Below are 18,369 nucleotides of genomic sequence, written 5' to 3'. Positions count from 1 at the left end.
CTTCTGGTTCTGGAATATCAGGCCAGTTTTCCTTGATAATTTCTTGGAAGATGATGTCTGGGCTCTTTTTTGATCATGGTTTTCAGGTAGACCAATAATTTTTAAATTATCTCTCCTGGATCTATTTTCCAGGTCAGTTGTTTTTCTAATGAGATTATTTCACATCGTCTTCTATTTTTTCATTCTTTTGGTTTTGTTTTGTAATTTCTTAATCTCTCATAAAGTCATTATCTTCCATCTGTTCCATTCTCATTTTTAAAGAAAAATTTTCTTTAGTGAGCTTTCGAACCTCCTTTTTCATTTGGCCCATTCTTCTTTTTAAAGCATTTTTCTCCTCATTGACTTTTTGGACCTCTTTTGCCATTTGGGTTAGTCTATTTTTAATGGTGTTATTTTCTTCAGCATTTTTGGGGGTCTCCTTTAACAAGGTGTTGACCCGCTTTTCATGATTTTCTTGCATCACTGTCATTACTTTTCCCCATTTTTCCTCCACCTCTCTTACTTGATTTTCAAAATCCTTTTTGAGTTCTTCCATGGCCTTGCTTTTTTTTTTGTAGAGGTTTTGGATGTAGAAGCCTTGACTTTCATGCCTTCCTCTGTTGGTATGCTTTGTTCTTCCTCATCTGAAGGGATGGAAGAAAATACCTGTTCACCAAGAAAGTAACCTTCTATAGTCTTATTTTTTCCCCCCTTTTTGGCATTTTCCCAGCCAGTTACTTGACTGTTGAGTCCTTTGTGAAGTGGAGGGTATGAGGGTATATGTAAGTTCTCAGTTCTTCCAAGGTGTCACAATCAAGGGACACTCTGGTTTGTGAGCAACCACAAGCACTCTTTTGTGCCCTGAATCCGCAAGTAGGATTCCCTCTCCAGAGCCTCCACCAACTCCACCATGCCAGCGTTCTTTCTCACCCCAGGACTGCCCCTCAGGACTGAGATCCAGATCAGCTGCTTAATTGCCCCAGGGTCTTTAGGCCATGGCTCCAAAAGTGGACACTGCTGCCACAGTGGCTGCCGTTGCCCTGGGACCAGGACTGGGGCTAGACCAGGCTCCCTTCTCACCTAGGTGAAAGAGCTTTCTTACTGACCTTTGAAGCTGTCTTTGGCATTTGTGGCTTGAAAAATCTGAGAACCACAGCTGCTACCTCTGATTCTATGTCCTGAATCCTGCTCCAGTCCTGTCAGTGCTGTGCAGTGCGGCCAAGGCTGTGCTGTGCTCCAGGCCCGGTGCATTAGACCTTTCCTTTCAGCCTTCCAGGCTGCCTTGGGCTGGAAATCTCTTTCACTCAGTTGTTTTATGGCTTCTGATGCTCTAAAATTTGTTTAGAGCCATTTTTACAAGTATTTTATGGGCAATGGGGGCAGATCTAGAGCAGATCTGTCCTACTCTGCCATCTTGGTTCTGCCCCTAGTACAGCTCTTTAAACACAGTAGATGTTTAATGTTTTTTTTAGTGACACGAAATTTTCTATGCATGTGCAGGAATTGTATTGCAGACCTACTCAGGAATCAGTAGATGGCTCCTACATGAAGAACTCATGAATTAGAGGGAAAGAAGGATAGGAATTAGGAAGGCAGGAAAAGGAAGGGGGCTTGAGATCCTAAGGGAAAGACAGGACAAGAGATGGGGATAGACTTCAAATCTGTGGTGTGGCCCTACCCCATCTCCCTCCTTAGTCTGCTGGCTTCTGGAGGTTCATGCAACTTTAGACTCCTCCATAGCACGTAATAGGTATTTGGTGAATATATTGTAATGTTGTAATGAATTCCTAATGAATCAGTGACAGTCTTATGGTAGTATTGTGTAGGTGGGCAAGGACTGAGATGGTGACAGTGATGGCAGTAGGATGTTGGTGGTGATGGTGGTAATGGTAGGAAGATCATGCCATTGGTATTTATGGTCTATGTCACTGATGGCTGTGAGAATGGTGTTGATATTGCTAGTGATGGTAATGTTAATGATGATGGTGGTAATGAGTCCCTTCCTCTTGGGCTCTCCACCAGGAGTGCCTCTTCTTCTGTGTCCGTGAGGAGCCAGTCTTGTTTTTGCGCATGGAGGATGATTTTGTGTCTTACACACCTCGGGACAAACAGAACCTCAGTGAGAATCTCCGTGGACAGAGCCCAGGTGTCCAGGTGGAAAGCTTGGAGCTGGCCATTCGGAAGGAGGTGATGATGGGGGAAGGAGGGAGAATGTGGCGGGCTGGTGGCTGCCTTGTGGTTCAGTGGGGAATAAGTTGAGAGTATCATCTAGGCCCTGTGGGAGTAGGAGGCTCAAAGCAAGATCCAGATCTGAAGGGACCCTAGAGGTCATGGAACCCACTTTATAGATGAGAAAGCTGGGACTTACAGAGGTTAAGTGACTTGCCCCAGGTTACTCAGCTAGTAAACATACGAGGCAAAGAACTCAGTTCTTTCTGATTCCCCAGTCCAGTGCTCTATCCACTGTTCCACCATGGGCTTTGGAGTCAGGAAGACCTGGGTGTGAATCTTGCCTCAGATACTTGCAAGCTGTGTGTCCCTGGGCAAGTCTCTTTTCTGACCCATGCAGGACTTTTCTCATCTCTAATGTCAGAGGGGGTTGGACTTAATGGGGAATGAGTATTTATTAAGTACCTACTGTGTGCCTGGCACTAAGTGCTTTTTACAAATATTCTCTCGTTTGATCCTCGCACCCTTGAAGGGGGGTCCATTTTATAGTTGGCGAAACTGAGGCAAGTAGAGGTGGATATGAAATTGGGTCTTCCTGACTCCAGGCTTAGAACTCTCTCCACTGTACCACCAGCTGTCTCTGAACTGGCCATCCCAAAAGTAATGCTTGTCTGACCTTTTCTGGTCTAGATTCACGACTTTGCTCAGCTGAGTGAGAACACGTACCATGTCTACCATGACGTTGAGCACTTCCGAGAAGAGCCGCACTCGGTGCAGGTTCAGAATGAGGATGACATCCACGTCACGGAGGAGGTGTACAAGCGTCCAGTCTTTCTGCTCCCATCCTACAGGTAACAATCCAGTCTGTTTATGCACTGTTTTTCAGCCTCAGTGGTCACTGCCCCAGGTTGGGCTCCAGGCCACTGACCTCTTTCTCTGAGTTCTACCTCTGATTCACTGAAAAAGACCCTTAGCAGGGTCTTTGCCTATTCAAGGCCTCAGTTTTCCTACCATATGGACTGATTTAGTTCCACCCTCTCCTTGGTTTGGGTATGCACATGTAGTCATATCTTTGGAAGATACCCTAGGGGAATGTGGGGGATTGTCTGTGTCTTTCCCCTTTCCTCTTTATGTCTTTCTTTAAAAAAATATTTTTATTCATGCCTTTTATTTTCATAGCTGTTCATTTCATTTCTTTTCTATTAAACATGCATTGATTAAGTGCCTGCTTGCTCCAAGGCACTGGGAGATGTATATAGTCTAGTAGGGGATAAGACATACAGAAAATCTAATGTCCCGTTTCTGAAACCTTTTAACGCATTCATTTCCAAACATGTCAGTCCAACCTTCTCCTTCCAAGTGATCTCTTCTTGTCTTTCTGGAGATGTCTCTCTCCTCTGCCCTCTCCATGATGCCATCCCTTACAGTGAAAGAATAACAAAGAAAATTAGATCAGCAAAAATAAGCAGTAGTTTCTGTTTGTGTCTCTGCCCCCTTCTGGGTCATTCTGGGTATGACCCATGTCCACCAGGCTCCTTCTCTCCCCATTCACTGGATTTTCCAAAGAATTTGGGAATGATGCCGGTGCCCTTGCTTCTGCTCTGTCCCTGGCTCAGCCTGTAGAATGGTAGGAAAGCCAGGCTGTCCTGCTTGGGAAGTGGGCTCAGCTCCTGGAGAGAGCCAGGAATGCTGGATGGGGAGCCACAGTGTTTGAGTTCAGATGCTAGTTGGCTGTGGGCTGTGTGACCTTGGACACAGTACTTTTCCTCTCTGGGTTTCAGTCTTCTCCTCTGTAAAATGGTGATGATTTCTAAGCTCCCTTTTTCCCAGTTGAGCCCTGAAGGCGAGGATTGGAGGGCTGCAGTTCCACATGATCTTAGCCCTCTCTCCTTATTCAGGGAGTCCTTGGCCCTGTCTCCTCACCAATGGGGGTCTCTCAGCCCTTTCTCCTCACCCAGGGGATCCCTTGGCCCCATCTCCTCACCTTGAGTTCTTTTTTCACCCTCTTGGGGTCTCCCAGTGATGAGACATTGTTGACTTGGCAGGTACCACCGCTTGCCCCTGCCAGAGGATGGGGCACCCCTGGAAGCCCAGTTCGATGCTTTCATCGGGTTCCTCAGGGTAAGCAGGGAATGGTGGGAAGTATGGGATATGGGGGTAGCCTGAACCCCAGAAACCCCTCCTTAAGGCTCCATTCATCTGTGAAAGGTCAGGGTGGGTGCCATGGGTTGACCCCCTCTGACTTTGGCCGTGAGCTGAGTCACAGGCTTCCCTCTGGCTCATGTCCGGCTTTCTCCCAAACTCATGCCTTTTCTACTGAGGCAGACCAGTGAGAGGGTGTGAATGGCACAACAGACCCATGCCCACCAGCCAGGCTATAGCTCAGGGCTCCTCCCACTACTCTTAGGAAGGGTGGTAATAGTTAGATTGTCTGCCCCTTCAAGCCTAGGATGGGGTCCTGCTTCTTTGGGCTGCCCATACCATAGTGTCGCATGATTGACAGTGTCTTACCTCCAGGAGAGCCCCAGCGTGCTGCCGCTCCGGGACTCCCAGGGGGCACCCCCAGCCCTTCTCTTCAGCTGCCAGACTGGAATTGGTAGGACCAACCTGGGCATGGTCCTGGGTACCCTGGTGCTGTCTCACTGCAAGAGGACAAGCAAGAGGCCAGAGTGTGTGGGTCCCAAAGGACCTGTGGGGTAAGGACAGGGTGGGGGTAGGGGACTGCCTCCCAGTGCTGGCACTGAGTTGGGGAGCAAAGAGGGTAGCTGGCACTACCCCCACCTAGCTGTGGTCCCCCTGGCTCTTAGCCCTGGTCCCAGGTAAGAACTCAGGTTGGGAAGCAAGATTCCTGGCTTTAGCATCCAGGTCTGCTTAAGCTTTAATAGCTTAAAACCGCACTCAGACTTTTGGGACACCTTGGCTATTACATATATATATAATCCCGTCTGGTCACCCTGGCTGAAATATAGGTTGCCCCTGCATATATCCTATTGCTAAAATATGATCCCTTTGAAAGACTTATACATGTTATATGTATAACTAATAGCTAATAATAGCTATATTAGCTAACGTTTATATAGAACCTGCTACGTGCCAGGTACTATGCTAAGGGCTTTACAAATTATTTGATCTTATTTGATCCTTACAACAATGCTGGGAGGCAGGTCCTTTTATTTTCTCACTGTACAGATGAAGAAACTGAGACAGAGAGCAGTTAAGTAACTTGCCCAGGGGTCATACAGCTAGGAAGTAGCTAAGGGTGGATTTGAACTCGTCTTCCTGACTCTAGGCCCAGTGCTCTGTCTGATGCACCACCTAGCCGTGTGTGTGTGTGTGTGTGTGTGTGTGTGTGTGTGTGTGTGCGCGCAATGTGCATGTGTATGTATGTGTGTGTGCATGTGCATGTGTGTGTGTATGCTATAAAATATATACTGTGAAAAAGTGGCAGTGATTATAGACAATACTCAAGTCTTACAGAAGCTGTATTTTGGGGGAAACGCTGCTGATCTCTGGGGCCATTTAGGATTTGTAGCATGAGCTTGGCTGGTGTTTCATAATCTGCCTTCTGGTGATGAGATTTTTGAGCTTGGCCCGCTAGCTGCCAGAGCTTATCCTGCACCAGCATTGCCTGTGAGAGCTGGGGATCCCTTGGTGTTGTAAGGAGGCCTCAGACTTCGTTGGTCAGACTTCTGTCCTTTCATATCCTCATCCCCCTCCCCCAGCAGGGCAGCACTCCCACAGACTGACTTACGGCCCCCAGAGCACTTGGAGGTGGTAAGGAGTTTCATCCGCATGGTACCCAAGGGGAGGCAGATTGTGGAGGAGGTGAGGGGGCCCTGAGGATTGAGGGAATGGGAGGGAATGACCATGGGAAAAGGAGGGTGGGGACATGGCCTTCAGGCTGATGGTGGGGGTGGGGAGTGGCTTTCCTTCTCCCTTTCCTCCTTCCCCCTCACTATGTTCTTTCTGCTAGCTTCAGTCCTTCTCTCCTTTCTATCTTCTCTGACTCCTTCCTTTCTAGGTGGACTATACCTTAGCGGCCTGCTCAGAACTGCATAACCTGAAGGAGAGTGTCTTTGAAAACCAGAAGAAGTTGGATGGGTTGGGCCAGGATCACGTGCAGGTGAGGGCGTGGCGGGGCCCTTCCTGTGTGGAGCAGTAGGACAGCTGGGTAGGGCACAAGATGGGCCTGGGGTCCTGCTCCTGGGGGACACGGTCAGCAAGCTGCCTTATACCGCTTGAAGACAGGATTTGAGATCACAGAAACGCATCTCTCGCTGGCCGCCCCTCTGTGCTGCTGCTTTGGAGATGGTGCACTGACCGTCACTAAACCCACAGTCCAAGCCTTGCCAGCTTGGTAGAGATCGAAGCAGTCTTGTGGCCCACTGACAATCTTCAGTGCTCCGGAGTAAACTCTGTGAGGCACCAAGGGAATGCTGATAAATACAGGGTGATTTCATCCAGTGACCTGTGGGTTATGGGTCTAACACTTCTGTTGGACCACAGTCTGCTCCTCCTGTGCTGTGAAGCCTCTTTTATCTCTGACATTCTGTGTGCTCTGGTCTCTACCAGTTCTGACGTTCTATGTTCTAGGGTTCCATGACCTATTTTTATAAAGCTCCTTCTCCAGGTCTGACATTCTGTGTTCTAAGATCTCTGCCAATTCTGACAGTCTCTGTTGTCTACTCAGATCTAGCTCAGATGTCCTGTGGTCTATTTTATAAGATCCTTTCTACTGTAGACATTTTATTTCTTAAGGTTCCTTTTAGCTCTGAGTTTCTCTCATTCTATGAGGTGGTATTGTTCAGTAAAAAGAGGACCGTGTCTGAATTCCTTAGAGCTGGGCTTAAACCCAGCCTCTCACTCTTCTTGTGGTGCCTCAGACAAGTTAGTTATCCTTCCTGGGACTCAGTTTCTTCATCTGTAAAATGAGAGAGATGGACTTGGTGGCCTCAGAGGTCATTCCAGCTCTAGGTTGACCATACAAGCCAATAGACACTGAGTATATAGGATGGACTTAAAGGCCTTAAGGGCCAGACAGAATTTTGGACTCCTTGGGGTTGGCATTATGTCCATCTAGACGTGACTCTGTTATAAACCCATGCAACAGGAAGAGAGTTGAGAGTTCATTTCATGTCTCTCTAGCCCATTGCTGGTTGTTGGAGATGCTTCTTGGGGTGTTCTAGTGCATGGGAGAGGGGCCCATTTGTCTCACCTGCCTCTGTCCCTCTGCCTCCTGTGAGTGATCGCTCCTCTGACAGTGTGAATGCTAGCAGCTCCTGGAGGAAGGCAGGAACAGGGACAGGAAAGGGCGGATGAGGAGAGGGAAGTTTATTTTTCCCACTCGGGTCTTCTGGCCTCATGATATAAACAGGATAGAAGAAGGTATCCCAGAGTTAGGAGGAAGGGGAGAAAGAGGGACAGGCAGCCAGCTCTGATGGATGGTGTTAAAATCCAGACCCTTCCTGGACAGAACCCAGGCCCCTCTCTGCCTGCCGCTCTGCCCTCCCATCCTTCCGGCCCCCTAACCAGCCAGCGTTTGGACTAGAAACTGCAGCTGCTTCCCAGTGTGTGTTCTTGGGCCAAAATGACCCCCAATGAGTCTCTCATCTACAGAGGCCTCAGAACCTCAGTGGTCAAAGGAATGGCCCAACTAGACATCAAAGGATTGATTCTTATTTATTTTAAAATAAAGAGAGGCAGTGTCGGGAGTAGCACATTGAGGGTCATCCTTGAAGCTAGAAGACCGGAGATCAAATCCTATCGCTGACACCTACAGGCTGTGTGATGCAGGATGTGTCATTGAATCTCTAGAACAGAGGTTTTCAAACCAGTGACCTGTGGGTGGCAAGCAGCCTACAACACTCCCAGGCCCAGACCAGATTAGGATGTAATTGGGAAATGCTTAACAAAACAAACAAAAAGGCAGTAAAGCATAGATAATGTTAATCTGTTGTTTTCTAAGTTAACATGTGACCTGCTGGATCCTGTCCTGTCAGGCCCTGTTTCTATCTGAGTTGGTCACCATTGCTTCTGATAACTCTTAAGTGAGTTGTAGAGATGGTACCCTCCTGAATTGGGAGAGGTAACTTTCTCTCCTGGGAGTTCCCTGTACTAAGAAAATCACAGGTCCCTACCCCTGTTTTTAAAGGAAGTTTCAATGATGCCTTCTGCTTTCAGATATTTAACTCTGTCTTGTGTTTTTGTCTCACCTCTGTCTCACAGTGAGTCCCTTCTTGCTTTCCTACCCAAAGAGTCTTCCCTCCCCAGTACCTAGTAGTAGCACTTAAGTAGGCACTCCACAGCACTTAAGAAATGGTTGTTGCCTACAAATAAAATAGGAGAGAGAAAAATAGTTAAGCAAAACTAATCAACATATTGAAAAAGTCTGATACTGTGTGTGATGATCCAACCCCACAGCCTGGAGCCTCAACAAAGGTGGGAGGGAGCACCCTCAGGTATCATTGCTCTGGGGCTGGGATGGCTTATTCTACTTTCTCCAGATACCGTTTTGGAGGTTTTATTGGCATAGTGCTCTTTGTTTACCTTGTTGTAGCCATAGGAACATTGGAAAACTGCTCTTCTGTGAGCTTGCCTCCTCCCCTTCCCCATTCCCTGGCCAGGAATGGAACCTTCCATTTTAACAAAGAAAAATGGCTCCCCAAAAGTGGCCAGTCCGGGACCTTGGGTTAAGAGTCTGGGGAGCCTGGCCTGCTTGTGGTCCCCAGGCTCTCCAACGAGAAGAGGGAGCAGGATGCGAGGAGCCCTTGTCTCCTGGTCCTTTCTCCAGGCTTTTATTTTCTCGGGCTTCATCCACAGCCTTGGCGTCCTTATGTCTGTCACTGGCTTGGGCCTGTTTTCTTCCCTCTGTGTCAGTGTCTAGAAATCTTCCTCTGTTTCTCCAAATTCCTCTTATTTCTTGTTCCTGATCTTTGTAGGATTATGAATGTTGGAGATCACTTAGCCTCTCCTTTTACACTTGGGGGAACCGAGGCTCAGCTTAAAGACTTTGTCCATCTCAGGCTGTAAACTGCAGAGCAGGGTTTTGAACCCGGGCCCTCTAACATTAAATCCTCTGTGTTTTCTACCCTTCTTCCCCCCCGCCCCCCAACTTTGCTTTCAGAGAAAGGGTGGGGGGGTGAATGGACCACCTTCCTAGCTGGAGTGAGCTTTCTGTCACTTGGGCTTTTCAGGTGGTGGTTGGAGGACCACGGGGAGGGATTGGAGGGTGCAAAGTAGATCTAAAGAAATCACACTTCTCCCATCCCCTTGGATGGAGAGGTGGGGTGGGTCCTAGCAGCTAGGAGTCAGGGGGGTCCCTGCAGAAGGTGGTGTTTGACCGGAGTTTTGAAGGAAGCTTGACTTTCTGTGAGGAGGAACTGAGGAGGAAGGGCATCCCAGGTATGAAGAACAGCTTATGCAAAGTCACAGTGTAAGGAAGCAGAAGATTGTGTAAGGGGAACAGTGAAGAGGTGGATTTGTCTAGAGTGGAGATTGTGAGAAAGCTCTGATGTACAGGAAGCCTGGAAGGGCAGGTGTGGCCCAGGGGGCAAATGGAGGACTTGCTTTGTTTATCCTGGAGGCCACAGGGAGTCACAAAGCACCTTGAAAATCCTTTCCAGACACGTATTCTAAGTTTCCTCTGACCTCTGGTGGTCTAGGTCCTAAGGTCCTTTCTGGCTGTGACTTTGCATGTTCTAAGCTCTCTCCCACCTCTGAGGCTGTGTGTTCTAAAGTCCCTCCCAACTCTGATATTCTGTACTTTAAGCTCCCCCATTTCTAATGTTTCATATTCTAAGCTCTGTCCCAGCTCTGATGTTCTCTTCTAAAGTCCCTCTCATCTTTGTTGTTCTAAGCTCCCTCCTAGCTCTTATGTTCTGTGTTCTAAGCTGCCTCCTATTGTTTATGTTGTGTTCTAAGGTCCCTCCCAGATCCTATGTTCTGTGTTCTAAGCTCCCTCCCAGATCTAATGTTCTGTGTTCTAAACTCCCTCCCAGCTTCAATGTTCTGAGCTCCCTTCTAGCTCTTATGTTCTGTGTTCTAAGGTACCTCCTAGCTCTGATGATCCGTGTTCTAAGTTCCCTCCCCACCCAGATGTTCTGTGTTCTAAGTTCCCTCCCCACCCAGATGTTCTGTGTTCTAAGTTCCCTCCCCACTCAGATGTTCTATGTTCTCGGGGCTCCTCCAGGTCTGATATTTGGTCATCCCATGACTTCCACTTAATTCCCTTTAGTTCTCCTCCCCTCCAGGGAAATGGTGGCCAGGAACCCCAGCAGCAGAAGGCTCTGCAGAGCTTGGAACGCTACTTCTATCTGATTGCCTTCAACTACTATCTGCATGAGCAGGTGGGTCAGCCTCCCTTGGGGGTCAGCTCTACTCATCTTCTGCCCTGGTGACTGTGGCGGGACCCAAGGGGGGATGGCTAGAATGTGAACTGGCTGGGTGTGCTTTGGGTTCGAGGCTGTGTGTAGTGGGCGGGGAACTCGCTCCCTTTTCTGGAGCTTTGGGCTCACATTCTTGCTCTTTCTGGGGTTGTTGAGAGGCGGCGTGGGTCAGCGTGCTGACTCTGGCTCGATTCTGCCTCTGAGGCTCACTTCCCTTTCCTGGGCCTCAGATTTCTTTTTTTTTTTTTTTTATTTTGTAATGTTTAACAATCACTGCCATACAATTGTGATTTTATCCCCCCACCTACCCCCCACTCCCCCCCTCCCTCCCCACGACTGCATACAATTCTGTATAGATTCTACATATACTTTCCTATTGAGTATATTTTCACTATAGTCATGCTATGTAGTCAGACTAAGATAAATGAAAGAAATCGTATAACAAATCAGAACATGATACACAAACACATACACATACACAAACATGATCTGCTACAATATGTGAGTGACTTCCATATTTCTCTCTCTGAGTGTGGCAGGCATTTTGCCTTGAGATCCTCCATTGGGATTTTTTTTTTTTTGGTAAGAAGTTCTTGTGTTATTACAAAAATCTAAGTCTACCAGAAAAAACTCTCACACACTGTGGTTGTTGCTGTGCATAAAGTTCTCCTGGTTCTGCTCCTTTCACTCAGCATCAGGTCATATAAGTCCTTCCAGGCCTCTCTGAAGTCTTCTTGTTCATCATTTCTTATGGCACAATAGTACTCCATTACATTCATATACCATAATTTATTCAGCCATTCCCCAATTGATGGACATCCCCTTGACTTCCAGTTTTTGGCAACTACATAGAGTGCTGCTATAAATATTTTTGTACATGTGGGACCCTTTCCCATTTTTATGATCTCTTGGGGATATAGTCCTAGTAGCGATATTGCTGGGTCAAAGGGTATGCACATTTTTGTAGCCCTTTGGGCATAGTTCCAAATTGCTCTCCAGAATGGTTGGATGCGCTCGCAGCTCCACCAACAATGAATTAGTGTTCCAACTTTCCCACATCCTCTCCAGCATTTATCATTTTCTTGTTCTGTCATGTTTGCCAATCTTATAGGTGTGATGTGGTACCTCAGAGTTGTTTTGATTTGCATCTCTCTAACCAATAGTGATTTAGAGCATTTTTTCATATGATTATAGATAGCCTTAACCTCTTCCTCTGAAAATTGCCTGTTCATATCCTTTGACCATTTATCAATTGGGGAATGACTTGTATGATTATACATTTGGACCAGTTCTCTATATATTCTAGAAATGAGGGCCTCAGATTTCTTATCCATAAAATGAAGAGGCTAGACCTGATGCCCTTTGAATTTCTATGTGCCTGTGAATAGAAATGGTGTGTGGTAGTGAACAGAGGTTTGGCCTTGGATTTAGGAAGTCCTGGGTTGCAATCCTGCCTTTACCATTTCCCAGCTTTGAGACCATGGGTTCCAGGTACCTCCTTAGAACCAGAGGATTCTAGATGGAGAGTGGGGAGGGTCCACCCATTTGTTTTACAGAGGAGAGTAGGCTGAGGCCCAGAGAATTCAAGTGACTTACCCAAGGTCACACAGCAGCAAATGGCCAAGTCAGAACTTGCACCTAGGCCCTCTTATCCTCTGAGCTAAGGCAGAGACTGCTACGATTTGTGCTGGAGGAAGAGATTGTCGTGTGGAATGTTCCCCAATAGAAGCGGTCACCGATGCTTGTGCTTGTCTCTGTGTCCTTGGGCAGATCATTTACACTCTCTGAGCCTCTGTTTTCATCATCTGCAAAATGAGCCAAACAATCCAAAGCAGTTAGTATGTGTGAGCGCTGAGTGTAGAAAGAAAAGGCAGAAACTGTTCCCTGCCCTCAGGGCACTTACCTTCTGGTAGAGGGATCCACAAGAAAAAGGCATGGTATTTATGGTATTTATGAGTAGCTGTAGAGGGGAAGGTGCTTCCAGTGAGGGGGCCTCCCCCAGGAGGTAGCCGGGGGCCTCTAAGGTCTCTTTCCGTCTTAGATCTGTCACCCTTTGGGTCTGTTCTTGTGCTGTGTATGTGCAATGTGTGTATATTTACAGTGGAGATGGGGGCAGAATTAGAACTAGGGGTAGGCAAGGTGGGCAGTTGCTTGGGGTGTAACATGTCCTTGGGGGAGCAGTGAGACTGATGTGTATTGTCTGTGTGAATCCTCATCTGGTACTGGACTAGAGGAGGGGCCTAATATTCTCAGACTTATTCTGGGGTATCCATGTGGTTTGCCCCTGCTCTGGTTGGGGCTGGGGTGTGGTGGACAGGTAGTTAAGGTGGCTGCCAGCTGGGCAGGGTGGGTGGGGGAGACCAAGGTGGTCATTACCCTGGGGTGAGTCAGAGAGAGTTTGTGTCCTATATTGAAAAGGTTCTAGAAATACTGCTGTGGGCCCCTTCCCCAACCTTTCCCTTCTATGTGCCCTGGGTTAGGTCAGTGACTTAGTTAGAGGAACAGACCTAGGGTCCATCTTTGCCCTTTATTCGCCCCCAGTCTTCTTGTTGGCTCCATTTGAGGTGGGGGGCATCTTGTGGAGGCTTTCTAGTCCGGTTGGCCAGTTTACCATGAAGGTAGGGATGGAGCCCTAGTCCAGGCTAGGAGATGTGGACAGAGGGAAGGCAAGCAGGGCCAGAGTACCATGGGGCGCACTGGAAAGAATACTTGGCATGTGGCCTCAGAGGCCTGGATCCTGGCTCTTCTACCTTTGCCTGGGTGACCTAAATCATTCCGGGCCTCAGTTTCCTAACTTGTAAAATGAGAAGGTTGAGCCAGATGTCCTCTTAAGACCTCCTTCGGCTTTGATTGTTGGTCCTGTGTTTCCCCTGGGGTATTGGGATGGGGCAGGAGCCAACCAAGGGGAGTAGGTCCATCTGGGCCTAGTACCTACTCACCTCACCCCTGAATGCAGTGTCTCTCTGTCTCGTGGCCGCCAGTACCCCCTGGCTTTTGCCCTCAGTTTCAGCCGCTGGATGTGTGGGCACCCGGAGCTGTACCGGCTGCAGGTGAAGGTGAACTTGACGGAGCCTGTGGTCACTGGGGAGCTGGCTGCCAAGGAAGGCTGGGTGTTGGTGAGATGCCTTCTCTTCCAGCTTGCCCTGATCTTTTCCCTTCTCCCCTCTGTCGAATAGTCCTTCCTTAGAGTTTTTCTTTTTCTCTTTCCTCAAATATACCTCCCAGCTTCCTTTCCTGTATCCTGCCTAGGGGCATTGGGTCTGGAACCAGATGATGTGGTTTCAGTGCCTGGTTCTGCCTCGACCTGGCCTTACTGGGCCTGTTTCCTCATCTGTAGCTTAATGGGACTAGATTAGATAATCTCTGAGGTTCCATTTAGTTCTAAATCTCGAATCCCATGACCCTTTATCACCTCCCTCCCAGAGGAAACCATGTCCTGTTTCTTACCCCAAGGTAGCCAGCACCAGCAAGTCCACGGATGGGTTCTGGATCCACCCAGAAGCCCATTTTAGTTTAGGACATCTCTGGGCCTCTCCATTCTTCATCTGTAACATGGCAACAGAGAACACAGATTCCCTGAACATGTGTCCTTGCAGGTAGCTGATGAGCCCTTCTCCCCTGACGTGCTTAGCACTGCCCGGGAGATGAACGTGGCCAACTTCCGGAGGGTAGCCAAGATGCCCATCTATGGCATGGCCCAACCTACTGCCAAGGTAACTGGATGGGTCTAGGAGGGAAGGGTTCACCCTTCGGGTGGCCGATAAGGATGGACCCCAGAAAGGGACCCGAGACTCCCAGCCCAAGGTCTCTCCTCCGCCCCCCAGGCCATGGGAAGTGTCCTGGCCTATCTGACTGACTCCAAGAGGAAGCACCGGCAGGTGAGTTGGACCAGCCTTCGGGAAGACGTGGTCGTGGAATGTGATGGGCAGACCTATACACTGCAGGAGCGGGGGAACCTGAAGGAGCCCATTCCTGGGCCTGCTGTATTCTCCCCTGAGCAGCTGGAGGTGAGCTCCTCATCTTCTGCCTTCAGTGCACTCTCTTGGATTTAATCTCGCCAGCCTTACCCTTAGGAACGCAGGCAGCCTGGAATGGTGGTATGGGAGTCTGAAATAGAGTGAAACAGAGACAGAAGTCCTGGGTTCAGATTCTAACACAGACAGAAATGCTCGTTGACTGACTGACTCCCTTTTTTTACTAGCTGTGTGACCATGGGCCTCTCATCCTCCCTCTTCCTCAGTTTCCCCATCTGTAAAATGAAGGTTGTTCTAACTTTAAATCTCTTTGGGATCCTGTAATTCCTGCCTGCCCAGCAATCTTTTTGGTGTATTCCCTTCCCCTGCAGAAATTAGAGTCGCAACTGAAGGCTAGGGTGCTGGCTTCCCCCAAGCGGATAGAGGTGCACCCAGATCGGGAAAAGCAGAAGCCATTCCAGACATGTCTGACCATGCAGGACATCCTCAGCCAGAACCGGGACCTCTCCTATCAACGCCTCCCCATCCCAGACTTTTGTGCCCCTAGGGAGCAGGTAATATGGGTAGAACTGGGCAGGAGCTGGGCTGAGACCTTAAGAAGGGTTGAGGGGTATGGAAGGGTCAACTGTGGTCTGGAGAAAAGAGGCAGGAGGCCAGACTTTGAGTCTGGGCTCTTCTGCTTGTTCAGTTGTTTCAGTCATGTCTGACTCTTTGTGACCCCCTGTGGGGTTTTCTTGAAAAAGGTGCTGGAGGAATTTGCCATTTCCTTCTCTGGCTCATCTTACAGATGAGGAAACTGAGGCAAACAGGGTCTGAGGCCAGATTTGAACTCAGAAAGATGAGTTTTCTTGACCCCAGGCCTGACACTGTATCCACTGCACCACGTATCCATCCTGGGTGCCGTGGTACAGGGTTGAAGTGTTGGCTTTGGAGTCAGAGGACCTGGGTTGAAGTTCCAGTTCTACTTTTTACCAGTATTGGGTAAATCACCTAACTAGGAATACCAACTCTGGAGAGCTGACTGCTAAATTTTTGGTGGAGTAAGCTTAAAAGTGTGTCCATTTCTGATGCCCTCCCCACTCAAGAGCCTGTTGTTAAACATTTACCCTCAGAGCCGACATCTCCCTTTCCAAGTCTACGGAGGGGGGTGTGAGAGGGTGCTGTGGCCGGCCGGAGGTTGAGGGACCAACCTGTCAGTGCTGCCGGTGATGAGCTCCGCTGACTGTCCTCACTGCTGATACGCAGGGACCCTTCTGCATGTTCTGTTTAGCGGTCCCTTGTCTGCTTCAGTTTGACGCACTTTCTAAGAATATGTTTCAGGAAAGGGCCTAACCTGCATTGGTTCAGGGAGTTTCCTTACCTGGGAGTTCCCTCTGCCGTTGAAGTCGAAGGTCCAGCCCCTATCCCCATAGTAAAAACAGAGAGGTGAATCTGATCATCTGCTCAGGTCTCTCCCCTTTATGCAGACTCTCTGTTCAGTCTTCTTTTTTTTGCTTGTGTTTGCTGCCACCTTCTGGACATTTAATGTAGTGACAGTTTGAGGTCTGAATCTTAGAGAAAGGACCCTCCCTTACCTAGGTTGGAGTTAGTCTGACCAGTGATGGGGACTTGGCCTGGGGAAGTGGCCCTGGTGCTTCTTCCTGGGCTGAGGACACTGATGCAAGTCTCTGGGGTAGAGGGCATTACAATCACCATTCCGGCATTAGCATATCCTGCATGTGGGTAGGGGTTAGATGAGTGTATGCACCTGTGTTTATCTGTATATATCACATGACGTGTGTGGGGGGGACATGTGTGCATGTTATGTGGTCACGCACAACCTAAAGATCCTAACTCTTATAAATCCTATGTTTCTCTGTCTCTCTCTTGTTTTTCTAAACATGTTTGGGGTAAATGTCTGTGGATAAGGAGAATAACTCAGATTTATGGGGTACTTTTGGGACAGCAAAGTGGCACGGTGGATGGAGCACTGGACTGGAATCAGGAAGACTTGAGTTCAAATCCAGCCTCAGAAACTTACTGAATGGGTGACCCTGGGCAAGTCACTTAAACTTGTTTGCCTCAGTTTTCTCATCTGTAAAATGAGCTGGGGAAGGAAATGGCAAATCCTTCCAGTATTTTTGCTAAGAAAACCCCAAATGGGGTCACGAAGAGTCAGACATGACTGACAGTGACTGAAGAGCAACCATATTGGGGGGGGGGCTTTAAGGTTTACAAGAGAGAGGGTGGTGTAGTGGTTAGAGAGGCAACCTGGAAGTCAGGGAGACCCAGGTTCAGGTTCCCCTTCTGACGGGCCCAGGACAAGTCACTTCACCTCTCAGCCCGAGGCAGCTCTCTGAGGCAGGAAGTTGAAGCAAAGGGAGCATACCTGCTTTGACCGAGGGTGTTTGGTCCCATGAGAGCTCCCTATTCCAAAGAAATCACAGTCCCCCTTTCCGCCCATCCCCTTTAAGTTTACAAAGTGATTTCCTCACCCCAGCCCCTTTAAAGCTCAGAGATGGGAGGACACTCGACCAGAGTCACACAGCTAATGCTGGAGGATTTGAACCCAGGTCTCCTGACTCCAACAACCCACGTTTCTACACTTGTGAAGGTTTCCCGCAGGCTCTTGCAGGGCAAGGTCTGCTGGCGTTTGGGGTTTTGTCATTCTGGCAGTCTCTGTAATAGAGGCTTGTCCAATTGAATTGAATTGACAGAGTTTTCCTCACAACAACTTTGTAGCGAGCTGTCCAGGGACTTTTCTGCCCATTTTCCAGATGAGTAACTCATCTTTAGCACTTGAGACTTGACAAAGCATTTCCCTCCCTAGTAGCCCTCTGAGACTGCAAGTACAAATATGATTATTCCCATTCTGTAGAGGTGGAAAGTGAGGCTTAGAGAGAAGGGAGGTCGCTTGGTTCCCACAGCTGGTTGGGTCAAGTTTCGGAACTGAACCCTGGCCTCCTGGCTGCATTGCTCCACTTTGTCCCTTTTTCCCTTTGTGTGTGTGTGTGTGTATGTGAGTGAGTGTATGTGTGGTGTGTATATGTGTGTGTGAGTGAATGTGTATGTGGTATGTCTGTGTGGTGTGTATAAGTGGGTGTATGAGAGTGTGTATGTGTGGTGTGTGTGTGTATGTGTATGTGGTGTGTGTGTATGAGTATGTGTATATGTGGTATGTGGTGTGTGTGAGAGTCTGTATGGTGTGTGTACATGTGGTATGTGTGTAAACGCATGTGAGAGAATGTGTGTGTGTATGTGTGTGTATGGGGGAAACTGGGTGTTCAAGGGCCTAGTTAAGAGTGTCTGGGCAAGGCTCTGGCTCCCTGCCCCCTCTCCCAGCTCCGTTTGCTGTTCATCTTCTCCCCAGGATTTTGACCGGCTCCTCGAAGTGATGAGGGTGGCACTGGCCAAGGACCCCAGTACCAGCTTCGTGTTCAGCTGCCTGAGCGGCCAGGGCCGAACCACGACGGCCATGGTGGTTGCTGTCCTCACCCTGTGGCACATTAATGTGGGTACTGCCTCTGTCTAGGGGTAGCACTGGGGGCTGGGCTGGCCGGGAGGGCAGGACCAGTGGGACTTGGAGAGGCGCTGGGTTCCTTAGCTGCCTGTATCTCTGGCATGGGGAAAGGGAGGCTGCCTGGGGGTGGGGGTGGGGAGAGACCACCACAGTGTCATTGGCCAGTGGTCAACTCAGAGGACAGTTAACAATTCTCAGATGTTGTTCAACAATTATTAGGTAACACCAACGTGTCGGAGAGGCAGTGAGTGTGGTATACTGCATAGAACTCTGGCTGCAAAGCCAGACAGAGGGGACTTCCTCAGTTGGGGTCCTAATGGACCAATGAAGATCCCGGGTCTAGTCTTTGTCCTCTCCTCTGTGC

General features: G+C 48.8%; 1 protein-coding gene across 3 annotated transcripts in view; it reads left to right on the top strand.

Annotated features, from left to right (window-relative positions):
- The window catches only part of PALD1 (phosphatase domain containing paladin 1), a 96,215-nt gene that overhangs the window by 46,170 nt on the left and 31,676 nt on the right, over nucleotides 1–18,369 (top strand). For 2 of the 3 annotated variants that reach the window (XM_072628692.1, XM_072628694.1), the window contains 12 exons: nucleotides 2,002–2,166; nucleotides 2,839–2,999; nucleotides 4,194–4,269; nucleotides 4,666–4,844; nucleotides 5,871–5,973; nucleotides 6,170–6,271; nucleotides 10,398–10,493; nucleotides 13,514–13,648; nucleotides 14,129–14,245; nucleotides 14,357–14,539; nucleotides 14,878–15,060; nucleotides 17,856–17,996. In XM_072628692.1, the coding sequence (XP_072484793.1) occupies nucleotides 2,002–2,166; nucleotides 2,839–2,999; nucleotides 4,194–4,269; nucleotides 4,666–4,844; nucleotides 5,871–5,973; nucleotides 6,170–6,271; nucleotides 10,398–10,493; nucleotides 13,514–13,648; nucleotides 14,129–14,245; nucleotides 14,357–14,539; nucleotides 14,878–15,060; nucleotides 17,856–17,996 (1,641 nt within the window). The remainder of the gene's footprint in view (nucleotides 1–2,001; nucleotides 2,167–2,838; nucleotides 3,000–4,193; nucleotides 4,270–4,665; nucleotides 4,845–5,870; nucleotides 5,974–6,169; nucleotides 6,272–10,397; nucleotides 10,494–13,513; nucleotides 13,649–14,128; nucleotides 14,246–14,356; nucleotides 14,540–14,877; nucleotides 15,061–17,855; nucleotides 17,997–18,369) is intronic. The other variant, XM_072628693.1, reaches the window with a different exon arrangement.

The sequence above is a fragment of the Notamacropus eugenii genome, chromosome 1, assembly GCF_028372415.1.
Source record: "Notamacropus eugenii isolate mMacEug1 chromosome 1, mMacEug1.pri_v2, whole genome shotgun sequence".
Lineage (NCBI taxonomy): Eukaryota > Metazoa > Chordata > Mammalia > Diprotodontia > Macropodidae > Notamacropus > Notamacropus eugenii.
This window is presented reverse-complemented; position numbering and strand designations above follow the sequence as displayed.